At 41.5% G+C, this 25,142-nt stretch overlaps 1 protein-coding gene across 3 annotated transcripts; it reads right to left on the minus strand.

Annotated features, from left to right (window-relative positions):
• Window positions 1-220: 220 nt before the first annotated feature.
• On the minus strand, window positions 221-14,415 carry LOC147898853 (uncharacterized). Of its 3 annotated transcripts, none has more exons than XM_087379744.1 (6): window positions 14,309-14,415; window positions 13,948-14,160; window positions 13,297-13,358; window positions 13,066-13,150; window positions 12,793-12,954; window positions 221-266 (listed from the first exon to the last, which is right to left on the minus strand). In XM_087379744.1, the coding sequence occupies exons 1-6, from the start codon at window positions 14,357-14,359 to the stop codon at window positions 228-230; spliced, it is 612 nt and encodes a 203-aa protein (XP_087235870.1). In that variant the 5' UTR covers window positions 14,360-14,415; the 3' UTR covers window positions 221-227. The 3 variants fall into 3 exon arrangements, with proteins under 3 accessions (XP_087235870.1, XP_087235869.1, XP_087235871.1); XM_087379743.1 differs by lacking the exon at window positions 221-266 and adding an exon at window positions 12,323-12,638; XM_087379745.1 differs by lacking the exons at window positions 221-266; window positions 13,948-14,160 and adding an exon at window positions 12,323-12,638 and having other exon boundaries at window positions 14,309-14,404.
• Window positions 14,416-25,142: the final 10,727 nt, after the last annotated feature.

Genomic DNA, 25,142 nt, shown 5'->3' on the forward strand with positions numbered 1-25,142 from the left:
AAGAAATACAATTTTTTAAATCTCTTGAAAAATACGCTCGAATAAACCTGCTCATAGGTTTTTGCTCGTAAAATTGATGCATCCGAGTCCTTGCCATCTTTGAACTTTTGTCCTCATTCTATCTAGCACCCATTCCCATGTGTCCTTATTTGAGCATTTGAAACCCATAGGAACTCCGAGAAGCCTAATGATTTCTCCTTCTTTTAAAAGTCTACATCCTTTGCTAGTCAAGGCTCGAGGGGGAGGATTCCTGGTTCCAAAGATACCTATCTTTTCGTGGTTAATTTTGGAATGTAGAACTAAGTTCACAAAACTTTTGAGGATAAGTTCCTCTACCAAACGAGTTTAAATATTTGTACATCAAATCTGTAAAGTTTGGACAAGTAAGACATATATGAATCTCCTAACATGAACAAATTTAAAAAGAGCAATTGGGCAAGTCTCACAAGAGATAAATCGTTGCATAACTCAAATTCCAAAAAGGTAGAAGTTTGCTAAGAATATCAATGCTTTGTTAAAATAAAGAGTGTCCTAGAGTTATGAACAAATTATCTAGAAGAAAATTTAACCAACAAAGGACATCTTCAACATCTACAACTTTTGTGCACCTTGTCTTTTTCAAATTAAGGTATTGCTTTTTAGATTCCATCCAACGAAAGTCAAAATGCAAAAAATTTGCATCCATCTTTGTCATATCTATAATGGAAAACTTGTGAAACAAGAATTCCTATTTGTGACTTCAAATGTTCTAAATCTATCTTAGTATAGAGTGTAGTAAGTGAAAATTATCATAGATCCTTGGATTTCAGCATTAGTCAATCTTCTTTAGGTTTAGAAGTTGATATCTATGATAAACAACAACTTGAGTATGCTCTATCAAATTTCATACAAATGGCTCACAAATCATTTGATCATGGATTTACAAAATAGCTACATATCTTTCTTGGTTTTCCAAGCAGCTCCACACCATTCACATCGACCTTGGATTTACAAGCAGCTACCTACCTTGCAAGGATTTCAAGATAGCCCAATACTAATTCCTATACATATATGCACAAAACAAGTTCATCCACTACAAAACTGAGAGAAACAAAAATAGGAGCATCGACCGCTTACATTGGAAGAAGAAGAAAATGTGACGGACGAACAACCAACAATGGATGGACAACTAATGACAAACTGACAGACGACGAATGGACCGACTAATGAAAGTCTAATGATGGAAATCCGATGACGTTCTGAAGAACTGACAAATCATCGAATAGACTGAGGGACGTAAAATAGAATCCGTGCATCTGCACAATCCAAAGGAAGAGAAGTCATGTGTATCCACCACACAAAGAGAAAATGCATGTGCATCATGGCACAATTTGAAGGAGAGAGAAATACAAGCATCGACCACTCATCCTCACATCACCGGATAGAAGAAATTGTGCTTCGCTACACATCTCATCCAATCTCAAAATGGAATTGTCGAATCGTTGAAAATTGCTGGAACATTGGACACTACATCAGCTAGTCGAAATATTTGAATCTGACTGGAATTTTTGTTTAAACGCTAGAAGTCGGATATCATGGTCGGAAGTCAACAATCATGCACCGGAGTTGGTACTCATGGTAAAAAATTTAAACCCATGGCCCTTAGTTGGAACCCAAAGCTTCCGAAGGACTGAAGTTGCTACTTACTGGCAACAATTTGTCTTCTTTTAACATCTTCTACTTCTGCCATGCCATAGCCTTCTACTATGATGAGTACTTGCTGGTGGAGACCTCAACTGTACCCAAAACTTCCATAATGTCTTTGCCATCACCATCCCTTATGCTTTGTCACCTGTCTCATCCACCATTTTCCTCCTTCATTCATGGCTATGGCATATCAAACATCCTCTCTCGCAAACTTTCCAACTTCCCTCTACCTCCTGTGAGATTTCTTCTTGTAATCTTTTAGAGCTTATCAAGTTCATTTCACCATGATCCAACATCTATGACATATGTTTATTGTTCCTTATTCATTATGGGTGCCTATGAGTCACTAATTGGATTCGCCTCATGGGCCACATGACTTCTCTTTTTTTCTCTTTTAAGAAAGGAGTTGCAGTTGCTAGGATGACTTCTGTTACTGAGCTTCTTGCTCATCTTGATCTCAAGGAAGCAATTCACGAAATGGGGTCACGATGGCACCTCCTCTCCCTAAAAAGCACTATTTAATCTTCTTCTTATGTCTCCAAAAAAGTGAAGGGGATCGGGGACAGCAAAGGGCAACAAGAAGGAGAGGACAACACACAATGTGGGGGTGTCAAGAGACACCAAAGAATAGGTATGCATAGTATATATAGTGGAAGCATAGTATACTATGTACATGGGACTGGCCACATGGCCTTTACCCCAACAACCTCCCACTTAAAGGCGATGTGCCTAAGGGGAGTGAGAGTATGTACAACAATGTACAACAATAGAAGGTCACCTATCCAATACCCATGAGGTCTCGGTAGTATGCAAACCTTGCTGAAGCTAGACTCTTCGTAAGAAGATCTGCAGGATTGTCGTCCGTATGAATCTTGGCAAGCTGGATGAGCTTATCATCAAGTACCTGCCATATGAAATGGTACTTGATATCAATGTGCTTTGTCTTGGCATGGAATACTGGATTCCGGGCCAACATGATAGCACTGTGGCTATCGCAGTATAGCACTGGAATCTCCTGTAACATACCTAACTCTGCCAAGAGACGAGAAAACCATATGGCATCCTTTGCGGCCTCCGTGGCTACCACATACTCTACCTCAGTGGTAGAAATGGTAACACAACCCTGTAGACGAGAGACCCATGAAATTGCACCACCTGCGAATGTGAACAAGTAGCATGTAGTCGACTTCCTACTCACTGGACAACCTGCATAATCAGCATCTACATTACCGCTGAATCTGTCTGCCCAAAGCATATGCACATATCCTGAGTGCCTTTGAGATACCTCATAACCCCTTTCACTACTTCCCAATGCCGTTTGCCAGGATTCGCCATGTATCGGCTCACTACTCCCACTTCATAAGCAATGTCTGATCTAGTAGCAACCATGGCATATATCAAACAACCAACAGCTGATGCATAAGGTATCTTGGACATTGCAACCCGCTCCTCATCTGATTTCGGACTATCCTCTTGAGAAAGTTTGCAGTACGGAGGCAATGGAGTAGAAAGAGCCTTCGCACCTTGCATATGGAATCTCTCCAAAACTTTCCCAATGTATTCCTTTTGAGACAGGTAAAGCAATCGCCTTTGTCTATCTCTCTGAATATGCATGCCAAGAATATGGCTCGCAATGCCCAAATCCTTCATCTCAAATGCCTTATGTAGTTCAGCTTTCAAGGCATTTAACGACTGCTTACATGTTTAGGCTAGAAGCATGTCATCTACATAGATGAGCAAAATAAGAAGACTGCCATCTTTGGCCCTCTTTACATAGAAACAGTGATCCTCTTCACTCTTGCCAAAGCCCTGCTTTCTCATGAATGCATCAAACTTGTGATACCACTCCCTCGGAGCTTGTTTCAAGCCATATAAGCTCTTCTTGAGCTTACATACATGACGAGGTTTCCCTTTGTCAACGAACCCCTTTGGCTGCTGCATGTATATCTCCTCATGGAGATCACCATGAAGAAATGCGGTCTTCACATCCATCTGATACAACTCCAAGTCATCTCTAGCAACCAAAGCTAAAACAGTCCGCAAGGTAGTCATCTTGACTACGGGAGAAAAAACCTCATCAAAATCAATCCCATGTTCTTGCTTGAAACCTTTTGCCACAAGCCTGGCCTTGTACTTTAGTGAAGTGTCAGCCAGTGTAAACTTTTGCTTATACACCCACTTGCATGGCAAGACTTTATGCCCATCCGGCAAAGGCACCAAATCCCATGTGCCATTCTTCTTGAGAGATGCCATCTCGCTCTTCATGGCCAACTCCCACTTAATCTTATCTGCCCTCTGCATAGCCTCTTTGTAGCATGAAGGCTCACCACAGTCAGTCACCATAAGATAGTCCAAACCTGGCTGAAAGCTATCAGGAGGATGTGACAGTCGAGTACTCCTCCTCAGCTGAGGGGCGGGCTGCTCATGTGAGGCTCGTTGCCCATCAAAACATGGCTGTTCTACATCGTTATATGGCTGAAATTGTGGTATATGTGGACCTGTGGGTGGCTGATCTACCTGACCACCATCCAATACATTTTCGGGCTGAACTGGAGATTGTTCTATCTCCTCCTGTACTTGCCTAACTGGCTGTCCAATGTATGTGTCCTCAAATATGGTGCGTCTCACCACTTCTGGTCTATCAGCTGATCTTTTTGGCATAGAATGCTCTTTGAAGACAATGTCATTGCTGCGTACTATTTTATGATGGCTAGGATCGCAAAGTCTATATCCCATCTCTCCCTCCTCACCATAACCAAGAAATATGCATTTTTGTGCTTTTGGATCTATCTTGTTGCGATCCTCTCTGCGTATGTGCACGTACGCATCACAACCAAACACGCGCAAGTGTTTAAAAGATAGAGGCTTGCCTGTCCACATTTCTTCAGCACCTTGTAATCCAAAGCATGATGAGGGGAACGTTTGATTAAATGTATAGCAGTTTTTACTGCCTCAGCCTAAAACCCATGAGATAAAGCAGCATGTGACAACATTGAACGGACTCTATCCTGTAAAGTCCTGTTTAACCTCTCAGCAACACCATTTTGTGATGGGTTGTGAGGTGGAGGGAGTTCCCTTTTGATACCTTTCAAAGCCAAGAAGTTATCAAACTCTTTCGACACATACTCACCTCCATTGTCAGATCTAAGACATTTTAATGACCTGCCTGTTTGATTTTCTACATATGCAAGCCATATCTTGAAAGTCTGAAACACATCATCTTTCTGACACATACATTAGGAAAAAAGGGAGCTCATTTTGGGGCCCTGTAAGAAATTCACTATTTTCTCTTTTCTCTCTCTACAAAAGCAAGAAAATATGGATACTTGCGTCAGAAATGTCAGTGTGAAAAGGAATAAATATATTCTTTCACATGCTTTACATTCAATGTTCATATAAGAGTAACACTTTTCTGTGCAGAATTTGGTGATTCTGACACCGCAGACACGTCCGGAATGGCCCAAAACCCCAAGAACGGCACTGGAAATGCTGGAATCGGACATCCGAAGGCCCGGAAACGGCCAAAAAAGGCCGAAAAGTGGGATGCTGCAAAATGCGATCTGGCACCTTTTGAAATTTCAAAAGGTGCCAGATCGCATTTTGCTGCAAATCCCACTTTTCGGCCTAATTTCAAAAGGTGCCAGATCGCATTTTGCTGCAAATCCCACTTTTCGGCCTTTTTTGGCCGTTTCCGGGCCTCCGGATGTCCGATTCCAGCATTTAATTTCAAAAGGTGCCAGATCGCATTTTGCTGCAAATCCCACTTTTCGGCCTTTTTTGGCCGTTTCCGGGTCTCCGGATGTCCGATTCCAGCGTTTCCAGTGCCGTTCTTGGGGTTTTGGGCCGTTCCGGACGCGTCTGCAGTGTCAGAATCATCAAATTCTGCACAGAAAATAGATTTTTAAAGATTTAAATCAGATCACCTTATTAATGTGACATGCTTCTACGAACATATAGTACTATTTCTTTTTCTTATTTTCATCTTCTTTTGTTGAATTTTCAACGTTACGTTGGCCCACTCCTAATTGGTTGAGAGCCTATTTTCTCTCTCTTCTAAAAGGCCCCAAAATGAGCTCCCTTTTTTCCTAATGGGATACACCCATGCCTTTCGTGTAGCATCATCAATAAAAGACACAAAATACTTGCCACCACCCAAAGAAAGCTGTGGCATCATACACACATCTGTATGTACCAAATCTAACGGCAAGAGCTTACGCATAAGTTTCTTTTTGTGAGGTAATTGAACTTGCTTCCCATAAATGCAATGTTCACAACCAGCAAATTCAGAGCCACTAAACACACGCGAGTAGCCACAATGAGATAAGATTTCCATTCCTTTCTTGCTCATATCCCCAACCGGCGATGCCACAACACACCTGTTGGCAGCTCTGTGGTAGCATGAGTTGAACTACATGAAATAGTACAAGAAAGAGGGTATCGAGAATCAACCAATGATCCCTTTGTCATGACCAAAGATCCTTTACATATTTTCCATTTTCCATGCCCAAAAGAGAGTACATGACCACTCAAGTCAAGCTGACTTACAGTGATAGATTCTTCTTTAGCTCAGGTACATGCCTTACATCATGAAGTGTAAAAATGCATCCATGACCAACCTGGAGATCAATATCACCAATGCCTGCAATACGTAGCTCATGATCATCTCCAAGAAAAACCGGTCCCATGTCACCTGCCATGTATGTCGTGAACCACTCACGATGTGGAGTGACATGAAACGAAGCTCCTGAGTCAATGAGCCAAGTATGCATAGCAGTGCCCATGCTAGCTAGCAAGTGCTGGTCATCATGAGAAGACATATAAAGTATCTCCTGTTCTGCTACATACTCATCCACTATGTTATCAATCTCCTCAATGGTAACACCACCTTGGCGTGTCACACCTCTATCATGAGAACCTCGAGAAGCGTATGAAAGAGCATTTGCTTTAACTTTGCCCTTCCCTTTGTCCTTGTTTTTGTCATCGTCCTCTTTCTTATCCTTTGACTCCACTTTGCCTGCCTTTTTGTCAACCTGTAGCTTATGACATTGACTCTTATAATGCCCTTTTTTCTCACTATAAAAGCACACAATGTCCTTTTTAGATCTAGATTTGTTTCTAGACTTGCCTCTTTTGTCTTTATCTCTGTCCTGTTGTCTACCTCTGACATTCATAGCACTAGAGGCTTTGGAACCTGCTCTATTCTGCCTATTCATGTGCTCCTGCATGATGGCACCCTCTACATCAGCATAGACCTGCAAATGATGAGAGTTGCTAGTGGTTGTGACAAATGTATCCCAACTGGGAGGCAAACTGACCAAGAGCAATGATGACTTAACCTCATCATCCAAATTCAGCCCATGCTGAATAACATGACTGAAAGTCTTATTAAACTCATTCAAATGAGTCAATACAGACTGCCCTTCTCTCATTTGCAATTGCACAAGCTTCTTCAACCAAAATCCTTTGCTAGAAGCGCTTTGCTATGCATACAATGTCCCTAATCTCTGCCATGCATCCCATGCAGTGTTCTCATTCCGAATGCTCATAACAATGTCATTGCAACATGTCAACATAATAGTAGCTTTAGCAAGTGTGTTTAGCCTCCACCATTCAGCATCTGTCATAGACGTAGGCTTCCTGCCTTACTCTTGAATGGGAACATATTGGTCCTTGAGATACGTATGTTCATGCATTGTGTCTGCCACACATCAAAGTTGCTAGTTCCCTCTAGCTTTTTAATGTTCATCATAGATGACGAATCTGCCATAATGTCCAAGCCACAACAACAAGACAATAATGATGCTCAAACGCTTAGCTCCTTGCAAGCAATCAATGCCACCAAAGAGTGAAATGCACTACAAGTGCACAGCCTGTACAACAAGTGCCCGCACTTAAACCAGTGCCAAAACCTTCTGCAACAAGTGAAGAATCCTTGCATACAATTGCATTGAACCAACATGGCATATGACATCCAAATTGTAGCATTTACCAACTGCAACTATTGCCCAAAAATTCACTGCATATGGCACCCAAAATGTAGCATTTACCAATTGCAACTGTTGCCCAAAAATTCACTGCATATGGCATCCAAAATGCCTCAAAAAGCCATGCTCAAGTTTGTACTTTACGTTGTGTCAAATTTGTGCCCTGCACCAAACCTCACCACCACTCTACCAAATGGCAAGCTCTACCACCACATCCGGTGGGCCATGCCAAGAAGAAAATATTGCAACAAATGCAAAAAACAAAATAAGGTAGAGACGAGTGCAAGAAATAGCCTCTTACTTGGTCCTTCACTGAATTGTGAAAAAATGCCAAATGACATGCCAAAAGAGCGCTATATCTCACAAAGTAGTGGTCAAATGGCAAAGCGATGAACAGCAAACTTGTAGCAAGTTGGGAATACTCCAACTTCTCAGAAGTGAGCTGAGCCAAATTCTCCAAGGATGAGAAGATATGGCAGCTCCAAAAGTGCCTGTCAAGAAAAGTGACTGTCACACAAAATGTCTGCAAATTTTATGAGCAGGATTCGTCAGTGAATATCTCCCAAACGGAATGTCGGATGGCTTTATTGTAGCAGGCAAACTTGTAGAAAATCCAAAAATCTCCAAGTCTTGTGTTGACCATGAGTCCAAATTACTGACAGAAAAAGAGATATTAAATCTCAAAAATTGATGTCCAGTAAAAAATGACTGTCTGAGAATTTTGAAACAGTGATTTGGGGCTATAAACGATTGAATTCGGCCAAAAAATAGCAAATCCAGGTCCAAAGGACCTGAAATTGCTCAGAGCGTCGAAATTGAGTAAAATAGAGTATTTGTTTGCAAAATTTCGACGTCGTGACCAAAAACTGCTTGTAGAAGGGAGGACAAGCCAGAGATTCGTCTCTCTTATCCTCAACCACGACCAGGGTTCTCCCTCAACACACCAGAGATTTCTTTTCCACAGCTGCAAGTAGCTCAAGGGTCTCTCACTCTTCACCTCTCTCTTAAACTCTCCAGGAAACAGAACTCCTTACTCCACCGAGTGGCTCCGGACCAAGCTACTCAAGGTCATCAGGCTGTCACCAAGCTTCCCAGAGCTCTGATACCAGTTTGAAGGGGATCAGGGACAGCAAAGGGCAACAAGAAGGAGAGGAGAACACACAATGTGGGGGTGTCAAGAGACACCAAAGAATAGGTATGCATAGTATATATAGTGGAAGCATAGTATACTATGTACATGGGACTGGCCACATGGCCTTTACTCCAACAAAAAGTGCAAGATCTACAAGCCGATGGTAATAGCACTTATAGTGAAAGCTAGAACTCCACATACTACAACATTTATGTGGATCCACAATTCAAAAACCGAGGCCTGTTGGTTGAATTGAAAAGTCATGAACAAGTTAAGGTAGCTCACAAGGTCATACGGTGGATCATGAAGGAGAGATTACTCCAATCCACACATTACCTTTCATTCATCCAACGTCTTCCTGTGTAATCACAATGGTGCAAAAACAGCTCCTAGTGACAAAATTAGCATGGCTATGTGCTACAAACGAGGGCCATCTTTGTCAACTCATCTTCCAAGCCATGCAACCTCTCTAGAGCATGTTCCATGCTTGAAGCAGCTCTTCCAAGCTCGCATTCATCAGCAAAATTAAAGACACTGCCTCTATTGCTTACATGTATACTACATTGGCAATTCTTGGCTAAAATCCTTGGCTTGCTTTGCAATCAAACTCTACAAAGGTTGATGTTGATTCCGAGGGGGACCCTCTCATCTACAAATGTGGTTATCTACAAAAATCAAGTCACTTATCTGCTATGGAAGCTCCAAGATCTGGTTGAGCTCCCCGTTTTCATATTAAAAACATTATGGCTTGCAATTTTTGTGCATACAAGCTTTGAGCTTGCAAGCCTCTTGAAAGGGCAAAGGGGGTCATTGACCACTGCGCTCCATCATTCCTAAGTCATTAAGGGTTGCACCCTTTTTATGCACAATCTCCACTCTACCAATCACTTTGGGCACTTGGGCACCGCTGAAGTTGTGTTGAGCTGAGAAGGATGGAAAGCTTCTGTAGAATGTGGCGAAAGGGGGGGTTGTGTGCTCCTCGAGTTGTGCCATGCCGTTAGCGTGAGTACGACGGCGTGATTAACAATGAGCTAAACAATGCGTAGTTCAAACTGTTGATTTCAGAGAGGCCAACACCTTCCTCACCTACACTCGTAGCATATCCTTAAGCCAATCTATGGATCAAATGGCATGAATTGCCTTGTCCAAAACTTTATCACAAGACTACTCTAACAAAACCCTTGTTGACAGCAAGTCAAGATGAAGCCTTAGAGGCCCTTACAGTGACATTTGGCCACCTTGTGCAAGTCATTGCAAGCCACACCTTGGAATCCTACTAAACTATGCCAGAACACCTCCTTACAAAAAAAGGCTTTGTTATGAACCTCTTTGTATCAATCGTTGAATGATCGAGAATGCTAACACTCGACACTGCAATATCTTCTTGTGTTGGCTTAGAGCACAGCTTTCATCATACACAAGCATGTTAGTCAGAAGAGCTCTAATTAAGACAAATAGAGCATATGTTGTCCCCAATAGGAATGTAGAAAAGTCCATGAATAACGTCCTATCTGCCTTGACAAAGCTAACACTATTTGTGAACCTTTGATCGAGCCCTCCATCTTCTAACGAGAAATCAAGAGCTACATGTCTTCATATTTATTGCACTCAAACCTCCCCAAATCTTTGAAGTCGAGGAGCATGTACCAACAATCTATGGATGAGAGAACCCTAACATTTTCTTTTGAGCTAGCCTACACAAGATTGCATGATGATTGTGCCTTGCTATTGCAGGCATTTGTGTAGTATATAAGCCATTGTGGAGGCATTTCTGCATAGTATATAAGCCGTTGTGCACAATAGAAGCTGATCTATCAAAAATTATGTCAATGGTATCAATTCCTCTACCTACGCATACAACTCCTTACAAATGTTCATGCCACATGGTTGTTAATATATCTTGAGAATAGTGGGTAAGGAGGGAAACTTTTTTTAGCAAGCTATCACAATTGAAACAAAGCTTGCTCATAATCGTCCCAACCTCAAAGAGCCATTGTTGCAAGGCCTCACACAACAAGTACAAGAGACATTTGATCATCAACAGCATAAGGCCTTGCAAAATCTTTTCTGAGAGGACTTGTGCATGTTTGCTTAGGATAGGAGGTTCCAAGGTGACAAGGTTAGTAGGCCCAACCATAGCAACAGTAAAAGGCGTTGAACCTTATTCTAAGACCAATAAATTTGGAAGAAATTGCAGCACCCAAAGAGAATGAAAAAGGAGAGAATAAGAAGTTAGAACCAAAGCCAAGAGTGCCAAAATGATGAGGGCTAAAGCCCTGAACAGGAGAAATTTCACAAATCGACTCTCATAACAACCGAGAGAGAGAGAGAGAGAGAGAGAGAGAGAGAGAGAGAGAGAGAGAGAAGAAGGAAGAAGCTTGCATAACAACATAACGGGAAGACAAATCATGCTCAACTCAATCCCCAAAATTGAGGAGCCCATTACATGATACAAGGGGAGACTTTTCCAACGTCTCTCTCCAACGTTAGTGGACTTCACCATAAATGCAAGGATTCCCTTCCTATGTGCTTAATTCCACCCACCAACTCCTTGCATGAGTGTGGGTGGCATCTAACCGTGGTCAAGGAGTTGTAGGCGAACTTATGGGGGGGTCAAATGGTCGAACCGACTGGACTATAGCAATCATGCCATTGCTATAGAGTCTCATGAGAAATACCACACATTCATGTACCAAAAAGGCTTCATTTGAGGGCATATATGATCAAATTTTACTCTTACCTACCACACCCAAGGTGCTTACTACTTTTAAAGTACTAAGATCATGGCAAGTTAATGTACCTTAAGATGGCCTATCTTAAAGCCACATCTTGACTAATGTTTCCAATGCAAACCTGATGGAATCACTAAACCATTGCTATGGTGAACAATAATTAACAAAGAATGCATGCATATGCATTAGGTACCTAGGGGGTATTGGTAGTGCTATAGGGGGTTGCATATAGATTCAAGAGACCTTAGCCTAACCTTGCAAGACTAAAAACTGGTTGTAAATGGAAATTAACACCACTTCTTCAAGTAGTTCAAACTGAATGCACAGGTCCCCTTCTAGTTGAATAGTGCATACGTCTCATAATTGCTCATACAAGCACTCACGTCTCTCTCCTACTGCACATACACTCACCCCACCATTTGTGTGTGTTTATTTTTCAGCTGGGTTCGCTATAAGGCACTCTGGACTCTATGGAAGGACAAAAATCATAAGAGTTTTTGGAGATCCAACTTTTTCACTTCTCTCTTTTTTTAGGCTCTCTTTGCAGCAATCCTTTAATGATTGTTTGCAAACTCAGTACATAGACTATGATGTGTACTTGTCATATATTGAGATCTTCTCTTGATGTATTTGGGCACTTTCCTTTTTTTGGGATAGTGACTCTGTAATATAATGCAAAAGAAATTTCAACCCCCCCCCCCTCCCCAAAAAAAAAGGGGTGCGTGTGTGTGTGTGTGTGAGAGAGAGAGAGAGAGAGAGAGAGAGAGAGAGAGATTTGATTCCAACTTTAGCTCAGAACAACAGAGTTGATGCCGTCCAACTGTCAGCACAAGGCTAAGGGACATGATTAAGGACCTTGCTATGTAACTGATGAACTTTAACAAAGCTGAAAGTACCAGCCTGAATTTTCACAATGGCACACAGCATATCTTTCAATTTAACACAAGATGCTACAGATGATATAATCTTTTCAGACATGGCATGCTTATACTACAGTATGCAAGAGAATACATGATGATTGATAACAAGGCAAGTTCATATGATTTGAACATTGACAAACTGTACATAAACACGCCCCGAGTTAGACATGCGAGCTGGAAATACCTGCACGATTCAAACACATCTTCTTTCATAATATGGCTTATGAAAGTGAAATACCGAGTATTCTATGATTCAGCTTTTACCTCTAGTATACAAATCATTAATCCTTGGAACAGTAACCATGTGTGGGAGAAATAAGTACTTTATGAAAGCATACCTTTGCCTTTTCTGGTTTAGCTTTATCCTTTAAGGTACCAATCACCCATTGGAGGGGCCCATCCTTGGGGCAGAAATCAACGACTCTGCCATCCACCAGAGAGAATCTTGTGTGACACAAAGGGCAATCAATATTAAGCTCCCCGTCTTCTTGTTCAATGACCTGTTGCAAAGAAGTCATCAAAACCTGCCAGGATCAATTCTTCTGAAGCAATCATTGAAAACATCATCACAGCATCATTATAAAACATATTCAATATTTTACGTTGTTTACCTTGCCTTCAATCACTGGGAACTTGCAAGATGTGCAGTTGGCCTCAATGGCATGAAGAACACTGCCGCTTTTTACCAACACATAACTGCAAACCAACTACCAAATTTCAAGGCAAGATGAGATTCTGCTTCTCTCAACATCACGTGCCAACAGAACCAGAAGTGATCTTACTTATAAAAACGATACAATTAAAAGCAAAAGCTTTGGAGAAAAGGCATCCCTAATACTTACCCTTTATCTTTGTATATGATTGCCTTGTTTTTACTTTCTCGTAAATCATCGAAGGAAGCCACCTGAAGGCAACAGCTGCGATCAGATAAACACCCTTCGCTGTTAACAGTTTGCAAAATGTCCTGTAACTATAATCAAAATTTGAAGCCATGAGAGACTGCAATCATGGACCGAGCAATCGCTGGAGGGGTGAGATGCTGAAAAACAAGGAGTAACAACACGCCTAAATTTTCATACAAAGGAATCAGCCTAACTGCAGACACTCACGTGCATGTCTAAGCATAGATTCAGACAGGAGCTTCTCTTGACTGATTAGTGGAGTTTTTGCATGGTAATTCCTACTTACCTGACACTAAGTCCTCCCCTGTAGGCCTAACAAATTCAACTTAACAGCACTCTCTTATGTGGGTACGAGAACTAACGGCTCATATCAATGACACATGTGAGTGGAGAAACGCCAAAAAGCTTCTATGAAAGATCCCTCGGGACTCGCAGGCCTTGCTGAGCGTGAAAATGAGGAAGGGAATGGCGTTGTAACGGTCTGTGCTTAGGCATTTGCTAAAGACAACAAGGATTTGGTAGAGACAACAGAAACAAGCACATGTGCACGTGCTTAAAACAGGCACACACAAAAGCTGTCATTCTCCGTACTTGAGTCCATCCCTCCATATCTGCCTCTTTGGCTTTCATGCGACGTTGAATTCCTTCCGCTGCGGCTTTTCGTGCATTTCTGCCTCGACCTTTTTCGGGTGGAAGATTTCGTGCTTGGCATTGTCCCGAATATTTCTGTTTTCTTTGAGATTGCAACCACATGTCGTGTTCAGACTCGATTCTTTCCGCAAATAAAAGGCCTCTTGAGTGCACCTGCTGCAACGCGTCTACTTAAGAAAAAACTAAGGAAAACCATAGAAGCCGGCTACCATGAAAATCAGAATTTTTCATCTTTAATTGCTGTAGCTGGTTGAATCGATAAAGAAGTAAGCGGATCGGAGATTCTGTGTATAGTACAGACCTGCGAGACTTGAAAAGAAGATGGCGAGCAAAACATCCCGATGCAGGCCATGTCTTGCAAAGATAAGGGGTGAACCTGAGCCTCTTCCAGTAGCTAATTATTATTCGAATTCAAATTGAATATTGAAAATGAGAGGTGAAATTGAATATTTTAAATGAGAGTAGACTTTGTTTTTGGTGAGAGCATGTGCAAAATTCGCACCTCCATTTCCATCTATGTAAGAAAACATCCCATCCCAAGTTGAGGGGTTCACACATGGAGCCACTTCATTAAATCAAATGGTTTGTGGAATTACAAGAGCATGACTCTATGGTCTTTGTGTGCACTATTACCAAAAACCAAGGATACACTTATTGTGCTCTTTGTGAACACTCAGAACCAATACTCTCCAATAAACTTTACTCATCAAAAGGCATACATCAAATGTCATAAGGGCTAAAACTTTATCTTCTAGCCTATTTTCCTCACCTCAATGTGATTCATATATCTTGCTGATAGCAAGTTCCAAAGGCTAGGAAATGTAATATTTGATGCAAAGCCATGTATGTTCTACAGCAAGTTAATGATATCAAGGATTCTATGTTATGAAGAGAGTATATTTGAGTAAATATACACATGGAACAATTGTAGCACAAGACCTATTTTTGTGAATTTTATACATACATACATAAATAAATAAATAAATTTAAATGTGTGTGTGTGTGTGTGTGTAGATTTAATAATCCCAACAATAAATGAACCATACAATTAATTCAATCCTTTGGATAATTATAAAAAGCAATGGATTGAAATTTTATAAGAAAACTAAATTGAGATAATATTGCAATCCAAAAAAAATTTATTGGCTCATGAAGGTTCTATATAAATCTCTCTAGAACTCAATACCAAGACAATAATGCATAAGTCCAAGGTCTTCCATGTCAAACTTTGCAAATAAGTCTTGTTTCAGCTCGTTGATGTAGCTCTCATTGCTTCTTGTCCACAATCAGATCATCTATATAGAAAAGTGCAATAGTAGTGTCTTTCCCTTGAATTTTGTAGTATAGAGTATGATCTGCATTGGGACTTGATGTATCCCAAATACTTGTCGATTCTACTATGCCAACTTCTCAGTGCTTGTTTTAAGACATGGAGACTTTTCTGACCCTCTATTGGAATGATTTCCTCTTTGATGCTGATGTTGATGGTTCTCGCCCATTGGACATAGATTTGAGCATGAAACTTGCCCGAATGCATTGGCAAAATTGATTTATGCTTTGGTGTAGAGATTTGCATAGATATTCAACACAAATCCCTAGGTGTAGAGATTCATGTAGATATTAAACAAAAATCCCTCAGTGTAAAGATATGATGGGAGGACACAAAGTTGAGCATGAACCTTGGCCGTATCTAGAAAAAACTTCCATAAATTAGCAATGTGTCAAAAACTAGCATTGGCTCAAGAAATTAGAGCATTTAAAAAAAAAGGGGGAAAAATGAATAAGAGCATTACCTTCATCTATTGACACATGAAAGTTATTGGCAGAGGCATTTGCGAGTCCTAGTGCAAATATAAGTTTAAAAGTTGAAATACATAATAAAAGAAAATGGAAGTTAAGATAGAAGTTGGAAACATCAAAAAGATTGAAAAGGACATTGCTCAAAGTTGTGTTTGAGATGGCCAGTATGGGCAAGGCACAATGGAAGCGATGGACTTTACCGGTGAGTGGAGATGGAAGCCAAAAGCTTGGGTAAGAGAGCTGTGAATAGCTTCGGTGGGGAGGAGGTAGGGGGAAACTAGTGCAAAAGTAAAGGCTGTAGACAGCCCAAGGCATGAAGAGGGTAGAGCAATTGGAGTGGTGGGTTGGTAGAGCAGGAGGAGCAGACGGTGTGAGAGAGGTGGGGAGGTAGGGTTTTGATAGCAAGTTAGGCTAGTTGGGAGGGAAAGGGATCACATTCGGTAAAGAGGGAGAGGGAGAGTTGGGGTAGATGGTGTAGAGCGAGAGGGAGAGTCAAGGAGGCAGGGACGGTTGTTTAGGGAGTAGTTATGGAGTAGTGTGACTAGGGAAGTAGTTAGGGGATACTTAGGGTATGTAGTTAGGGGATAAGAAGTGAAGTTATGGTTAATAGGGGGCTGGTGGGGTTAGAGAGGAAAGAGAGGGAAAGAAAGAGGAGAGAGAGAGAGAGAGAGAGAGAGAGAGAGAGAGAGAGAAGAAAATAGATAGAGAAAAGGGAGGGAAGAATGTGGTGAGGAGGGGAGAACATAAGTGGAGAGAGAGTAAAAGAAGAGAGAATCATTGGAGAGAGTGGCAAAGGGTTATAGTAGTAGTTAGAGGGAAGAAAAAATTTGCAGGGGGGGCACAGAGAGAGAGAGAGAGAGGATAACTAAGTAGAGAGAGGGAAATTGGAGAGGGGGGTGAATGGAGAGAGGGGATAAATAGAGAGGAGAGGAGGATATAGAGGGAAAGAGGGGAGGAAGGTGGGAAAGAGGAGCGAAAAAGGAGGGTGGGTAGTAGCGGTAGGGTGTGAAGGGTGACAATTAGGGAATGAAGGGGAAGGGGGAGCAAGAGTAATTTTGTGTGTGTGTGTGTGTGTGAGAGAGAGAGAGAGAGAGAGAGAGAGAGAGAGAGAGAGAGAGAGATCTTCTCGTAGTGTGGTGGAGGAGTCCCCATTCTCTTGCAACATGAGCTTGGGAGCTGTGTATGCAGTCCCCCAATGTCGTGTTCGTGTAGAATGCATTGGGTACTCCATCTTGGTAATAGGGAGAGAGAGCGAGGAGTAGGATGTACTTCCCCATACATTTATTCCCATAATAGAGCACGTTTCTTAGACTAGTCCCCACATATGCTCTCTTAAACAATCTCTTACAAAAAGCTCCTCAAGGATCACATGCCAACTAGAGCCATTGAATTCCACTAGTGGTCCAAGCAAGATGCCTTGGTTCACCCTCCATCATTTAGTTCCTATGGTACAAGTGTCCATTTTCTATCTTTTTTAATATATAAAATTTGTTAGAATGAGTACTTGGTCAAGGGGCCACCTCTTTTTTCACCATTTTGGAGGTCCAAGCTGTTTCAAGCTTTTACCAAGGACATTTTTCTTTTTATAATATTTCATTATAAAGGTCATAAGAAGAGGTCTCAACATATATAAATCCTTGGGGTCTAAACATATATAAATCACATCCACCCCCTTACGGTTTCCCTTATCATGGTTATGGATGCTAAATCCATCTCTTGTTTTCTATAAATAAATAATCATGAAGAGAAGGCCCACGATATTCTTATCGACACTCAAAGTGTTGATAACCCCAAAGAATGCCATTATACTGAAGGGGATGTGTGTGTTTGTGTGTGTGTGTGTGTGTGTATTTCCCACCGACTGCATTCCCATAGATCCAACACACAATCCAAGTGAAGGCAGTAATCCGCCCATCACAATGGATTGGGTTAGACTACTGCTCTAGATTAAGTCATAAACTAAAACATAAACATACCAGTGTCTCATTAATCCTTTCTAACCAATAAGTGAAAAGTAAAAAAGTATCAATCCTCTCTAACTAGTCGGTGGAGGGTGGTCAAATTTCCATGGTGAAGAGTCCTTACACCAATAGGTCGGGAATAATCATAGAGTGTATCTAGTGCAAGATGCTTGACCAGCTAGTCGATGGTATCAGTCCCAAGTATCAAAATAACATGCTTCTAATGATACTTAACATTTCGAGCTTCTAGATAGATTACCTCTACCATATGGAGACTTCATGTGAAATCTCTTTGTCAATCTTCCATACCATGGGCAATGGATTTGTCTAATAACTTGATGTTGGTCCAAGGATCACAGCATAGCAAAACTAAGAAAAGGGTTTGGTCCCATAATCCTCGTGCCACAATCAGGCCTCAAACGTCAATCAGTCGAAATAGGTCAATCCAAGTATAGCCATTAGTTGTAAGATTTTTCTTATCTTACAATGGATATACAAGTGTGTGCTTTTAACCTATCAAACATCTATCCTACTATACTACTAGACCAATTTTCAATGTCATAGTAGTAAACTAATTGCCAACATCTACTATTGCCCTTTTCAAACACCTAGTGAGCGTAGTCCATTAATAACCAACCTCTCAATACTGCATAAGTGAGAATAATCCATATCATACCATTCCTCTTAACATGGTGTCAAAGTGAGAGTCAATTATTACACTCACATTTATATCAGTACATTGCAAAAAGTATAATGATACTGATGATTAGTCCCCAATAGAGAGTTCAATCTTATTTAGTAGTACTTGGAGAAAATCTGTTGTAGAGTGCTCCTCGTAGTTGCAAACATCGTGTCTTCATGCCTTAGTTTTCCTAACGCAAACCTGATGGAGAGGTATGCCAAAGCACCTGCATCCATCCACAAACATAGCATGTTAGAACATGCACACTATGAATTGTGGGACTGTAGGCTTCAATGCCGGCACATAGTTGTTATCTGTGTCACTCGATCTAGATTAGCATAATCAAATCTTGGCATTTTACTATTCAATAGTAATCAAAGGTGGGCAATAAAGATATGAAGAAATGCATTTAAAATGTTAGTGAAATCCAAGTAATAAGTGGGAATCTCCAAGAAACCATGAATTCCCAAAGGGTTATATGAACTAATCAAAGGCCATGTTGTCCTTTGATCAAATCTCAACCAATCATGATGTTGCATCATGTTAGGCCTGCACACAAGAACCCAACGCAATGATGGATAGACACCTGCATATAGATCAAAGGGTAAAAAATATATATCTCTTGACTCAGCATATATGCAAAATGAATTCTCACTTGACTAATCTAGAACATAGGGCAAGACATTCTCTTCAAACGCCAATGCAATGGGACGGTGTTTATCACCTTGGATTAAAGAATGCCAAAACAATCTCACCATATTATCGAAACTGATTAAATCATGGTTATCTATTAAGTTAAGGCCATTGGATCCAAAAGAAGGTATAGTAGGTGGATCCAAAAAGTTAAGGAAATGCTAAAAATTGCTAGAGACATTTCCAAGCGATTTTTTGGAAACCCAAACATAGGGGGTTTTAATCAGTCTAACAAAGGGAATTCCATTGCTTTTTAATGAATCCTTAAGAAAGACTTAGTAAACCTTGGTCAGCAAAATCTTCTTCCAACCATATGTACTTGGAGTAGTGGTAATAGTCCAAGGCTATAAAAATCACACTCTAATAAAAATAATAGTAAGGGGTTATAAAGTCCCAATTGTCACTTCAAATCCAAGAATCATAGGAAGATATGCCAAGATCTATATGAATGGTTAGAGTCCATCTATATGAATGGCCATCCAAAATAATCCTATGAGCATTCCCAAATTTGAGACTATTAAAAATGGAGAAATTATCCAAATAGATCCCATAAAGCATACAATGCAAATTTTTCAAACAGATCCCATAAAGCATTCCCTGGAAATCCATTATTAGTTCACAAATAGCAAACAAAACAAACCTTTTAGAAAATCTAAATAACCTCATGTCAATAGCCTCATTTGAATGATCATGTAAAGTAAATACTCTTTGTTTTATGCTAAAGGCTCATTTGATGCTTCATGCAAGAAGTCATGGCAATCTCCTGCATATGAAGCTGTACACGTCTAAAGCTATTCCCACAGGTTTGGAACGTTAAAATCTCAGTGTCTACTCAGAAGGAGTCTCTCGGGTAAAAAGAAACCCACATCTCTGGATAAGTGTTTTTCCTGGGCCGATCCCGTCGCGGGATAGTTAGTCTATGAATGTCAATCAACGTGTATCCTACTCTCAACTTGGCGTGGTAATGTTTCGAAGATCCCTCAAGTCCATTATAGTCTAGCCATCACAAGGAAGTCCGTGAACACACAGTGGGCAATGCGAAACGGGAAGGCTCCTCTCGCTGGTGCTCTACAGTTTGCATGGATGAAAAGTTGGCGTGGGACTATAATATTTGCGAACATTCTGCTCTCATTACTAGAGAGCTCGTTTGACAGGAACAGTTCTCAAAACTGGATCGATCAAGTCTGGGATTAGATCCCAACGGGTACGTGCGCACAGTTGAAGGTCCTTCAAAGGGACAGGCCATTGCTTGGCTACGTGATGACTGCCAGCCAGTGTTTGTGCTCCAAGTATCATGTGTTGGATCAGGACATTTGTGAGCTTCTTGGCTGCGCCAGTGACTAGTCTAAGGGCCATCAACAACACAACTCTCTACCAGAAAAGATTGCCAACATTAAAATACTTCTCGCAGCTGGTGGGCAGCAAATACTAAGCAACAACAAAGTATCAAGGAGTATGAAGTCGTGACAACGAAGTAAGTAAAAACACAGTGGGCAGTGCGAATGTAGAAGGCACCTACAGCTTTCTGGGGTCGCATAGACCGGTAGCTCTTATGTCTATTGAGTTGTGCCACATCAGATCCCAATTAAAGAAATATCAACCCAAAAAAATGGGAGTAGCAAAGCAGTGGACTAAAGGCAATCAAGCACAGTTCGATTACGTCTTGAACACGGACTCGACCGTGGAGGTTTTTTGCCTTTGTTTATCGCATGGACTCTATCATCTATGTATAGAGAGAGGTGTACGTAAAATTGAGTGGAATCGCGCTCGTCCTTTGATAACGGAAGGTAGTCGCACAGTGATCCTTAAGGAAGCTACGTGATCTTTAGACAACATAATGGCTATAGAGAGCTGTTACTCGGGTCTCAAGTAAGCGTAGTGGCCATAGAGAGCTGCTATACAATTTGTTTCGTCCATCTCCCCAGCATGTTTGTTTCGTAAGTCTCTCTTCAGGAGACAGAGCTTCAGTAAAATACTCAAGCAACTATACAATGGCTAACGTGCAAATGTAGTGGGCTGCTTTTTGGAGACGGAGGCTCCTTTACAAAGTGAAAAAAATGCACAGTCTATTGAGTACCTGTGCAATGGAGACGAGCACGATTCTCCAAGTTGATGCTGCTGCGAAGACGATAGAAGTCCATGCTCCCACAAGTCCATTATTTTAGATCTTCTCGTAGTACAGTGGAGTCGTCCCCATTCTCTTGCAACATGAGCTTGGGAGCTGTGTATGCAGTCCCCCAATGTCGTGCTGGGTACTCCATCTTGGTAATAGGGAGAGAGGGCGAGGAGGACGATGTCCAGTCTAGTCCCCACATAGGCTCTCTTAAACAATCTCTTACAAAAAGATCCTGAAGGATCACAGGCCAACCAGAGTCATTGAATTCCACTAGTGGTCCAATCAAGATGCCTTGTTCACCCTCCATCATCTAGTTCCTATGGTACAAGTGTCCATTTTCTATCTTTTTTAATATATAAAAATTGTTAATATACAACTCATTAGTAATAGGTCACTAAAGTGTTGACAAGTGTAGAATGCGTACTTGTGCAGGGGCCATCTCTTTTTTCACCACGTGGAGGTTCAAGTTGTTTTAAGCTTTTACCAAGGACATTTTTCTTTTTATAATATTTAATTATAAAGGTCATAAGAAGAGGTCTCAACCTATATAAATCCTTGGGGTCTAAACATATATAAATCACATCCACCCCCTTTTGGGTTTCCCTTATCATGGTTATGGATGCTAAATCCATCTCTTGTTTTCTATAAATAAATAATCATGAAGAAAAGGTCCACGATATTCTTATGGACACTTAAAGTGTTGATAACCCCAAGGAATGCCATTATACCGAAGCCTCGAGGATATTGCGGAGTATTGGGATTTCTCAATAGTTGAGGCACTTGTGCCCTCGCTGAGAGGGGGTTGAGACGTGGCACTTGTGCATTAGCTAATAGTGTTGGTTGCTTGTACATTGGGATTGGCGACTGTTGGAATTGTTGGGGCCGGGTTTGTGCTACCCACATATTATAGAAATAGGTAATTACATCATGCCCTGCAACATTGCAAATGAGACACCATAACCGTGGGAGTTGAGCCACTTCTAGTGGGTTTACTCTGCTCCTCAGGATTGGGCATTCATTGGATGTATGGTTGGCCATATAGTGTGGGCACTCAACATTTTCTCTCTATGGGTATTGTGGTGGCTGAGAGATGCGCAACTTTTGGTCGATGGCCTGCATCATTTCATCTTTTACTCTTAGGTCCATGGCCTCCACTTGGTCCTTGGTGGTGTGATCCTTGTTGGAAGTGCTTCCGTTCTTTGAAGATTTCTTATCGCAATGCCTTGATTTATACCCATCACTATCACTGTCAGAATTGATCATGATGTCCTCATTTTCATGAGCATCGCCAAAATGTGCATAACTGCTGACTTTTGTCACGTCCTTGTGAATGGATTTTTTCAGTCCAGAGATCAACCATGCTATGAGGTACTTGTCATCCGGATGGGGAACACACTTTGCTATTAATCTTTTCATTCTTCCTAAGTATGTTTTGACCTTTTCTTTGTTGCGCATTGCTATATTTCCTAGTTGTAATGTGGGGTCATCTTGCAACCTTTCTGTTTGGAACCTTTTTTTGAACTGCTCAGATATCTAGTGCCCATGTGGCTCTTTCTTCTACGAGAAGGTCGAAGTACCATTTTAAGGCCTCATCTATTAGGGCCATAAAAAACCAAGCGGCTTTGGTTTCATTTGACTAATCGCCTCCAGCACAACATGTTACGTCGAAGAGTTGAAGGAACCTAACGGGATCCCCTCATCCATTGTACTTTGGCATTTCCAGCTTACCAACATCTCTTCTGCCATTGTTGTTGTTGTTGTTGTGGTTGCATTGTTGATCAAAGTCATTTGTAGGATGCAGATCGTTGTTATTTTTTTTTTCTTTAACCCTTAGGTCCTCCATGGTACTTGTCGATGGTGAGAGGTTGAATTCTTGGAGAGCATTGAGAGAAGAAGAAAGTTCACGAAAGTATGCAAGTGCTAGTCTTCCTCCAGATCTGAGGTGCATACACAATGCTTAATTGTATATTTCAAGTGAGTGTTTTTTACTTTGAAATCCACAATTGATTTTGACCTTTGTAGCCCGAAAATGGCAAAAAATATGTAATCGATGGGTCAAAATCAGTCCCTACGTGATGGCAACTACTGAGAGTTATAAATGATAGTAAAAAGACTTGAAATTTTTTGTTTGATATAAGTCTTTACATGCGTAAAATTTGCGTTCAAACCGAGTGCAAATTGGCCTTCAAATGGCCAAGATACGGGCCCCCAAAGAAGGGGGAAAATGGGCACTTTTAAGAAAGAGACCTTTTTTTTTTGGGGGGGAAAGGGGTGTGTGTGTGTAAGAGGGAGGATTGGATAACCTAACCTAAAATACTATCCTAACTTATTATGAGTTTGTTCTTACCTTTTTTGTTTTTTTTCTTTTTTTGTGCCTACCCTAACCTAATGTCCTACGATTAGCTTGACTAACCTAAGGGCTGGTTAGTCTCTCTATTCTCTCTCTTCTCTCCCACTCTCTCTATATTCTCTCTCCTCTCTCCTTGCGACAGCCGAGGACAGATGTGTTAGATATCAATGCTCCACTCTCATGTAACTACACGGGAAGCAGCTAACTCTACTTGTAAGCCCCCCATATGAGAAGAAGGAATTTAAGTAGCTCGGTTATCCGGTAGGTCCTGGTTTGGACACCATATGTGGGCCATGTGTGACCTAATGGCTGGATGGCTTCAGATAGACTTGGCACACCACCAAGTAGGCTACATGCAAGTGTGGGAAGCCATCCCTTGACTGACCGCACTGAGGGTAGATGGAGCATTTCCCGGGGCAGCCCACTCTCGGGTTGCAGTGCCTGTTTGGAGCCTCAGATGATCTCAGATGCTCTGTTTTGCGCACCGGTTCTATCGTATTGGCCTATTTCGGGACCGACCCCCAGTCGACCGTTTTGGGTGGACTGGGTCGGCCACCCAATTGAGCCTAACCGACTACGACTGGGGTGGTTATATAAGAGCAAGCCCGTGAAGCCCATTTCATCACTAGCTACAGCATTCCTGATTCCTTAGCATCCAGTCTCCATCTTCTACTGTTTTTGGCATGCCATTGAAGCTTCTTTCACATGAGCACACGGTTGGGAGGCAGCGCCATCTATTGTATCAGTTCTATAATAATCAAATTTTTGATTCTCCATACTATCTTGTTTTCTCTCTTGCATACGAGATCCTGTTATCTATTGAGCACAGACGTTGTATTATTTTCTTACATGGTATCAGAGCTTGGACTCTAGCAAGAAGATTTGGTAGTGTGTTTCTGTTTGCGAGCAGATTGTGAGAGATGGCCCAGCCCGGAAGACTGCGAATTCCACCGTTCGGCGAAAGCAAAAAGTTGGACGGCTCTAACTACCCTCTCTGGAAGTTCAAGATGAAGACCATCCTAAGCGCATATGAGCTTTGGGACACTGCTACTAGGGTGGACGTGAGGCCGGCGGTTCTAAGACCGGATCTAGCCAATGCAGGACAACAGATAGTACCAACTGCGGATGAGATTCTCGCATGGACAAGAAGAAATGCAAATGCACTGTGTTCTATTGTCTGCAGTGTTAGTGATTCCGTCATGGCGTTAATTCAACATGTCACCACAGCGGAGGAGGCATGGACGGTCTTGAAAAATCAGTACGAGACCAGAATCATATGCGGATTTAAAATCTGGAGACTCAACTCATGAACGAGAAGTTGTCTGAGTCTGAAGTGGTAGAGAAGTTCATCACCAGGGTGAAGAATCTGCGTGATCAGATGACTGCGATTGGCATCACCATCATCAGTAAGAATCTAGCATGAAGGTGCATACGGATTCTCCCACCAAAGTACGATGGTCTTGTTATGGTGCTAAATACGCAAAATAGAAATCCACCCCTCAACTTTGAGGATTTCAGCGCGATGCTTCTAAA

The sequence above is a fragment of the Dipteris shenzhenensis genome, chromosome 9, assembly GCF_047967505.1.
Source record: "Dipteris shenzhenensis isolate YYH24624 ecotype China chromosome 9, Dip_SZ_1.0, whole genome shotgun sequence".
Taxonomy (NCBI): Eukaryota; Viridiplantae; Streptophyta; class Polypodiopsida; order Gleicheniales; family Dipteridaceae; genus Dipteris; species Dipteris shenzhenensis.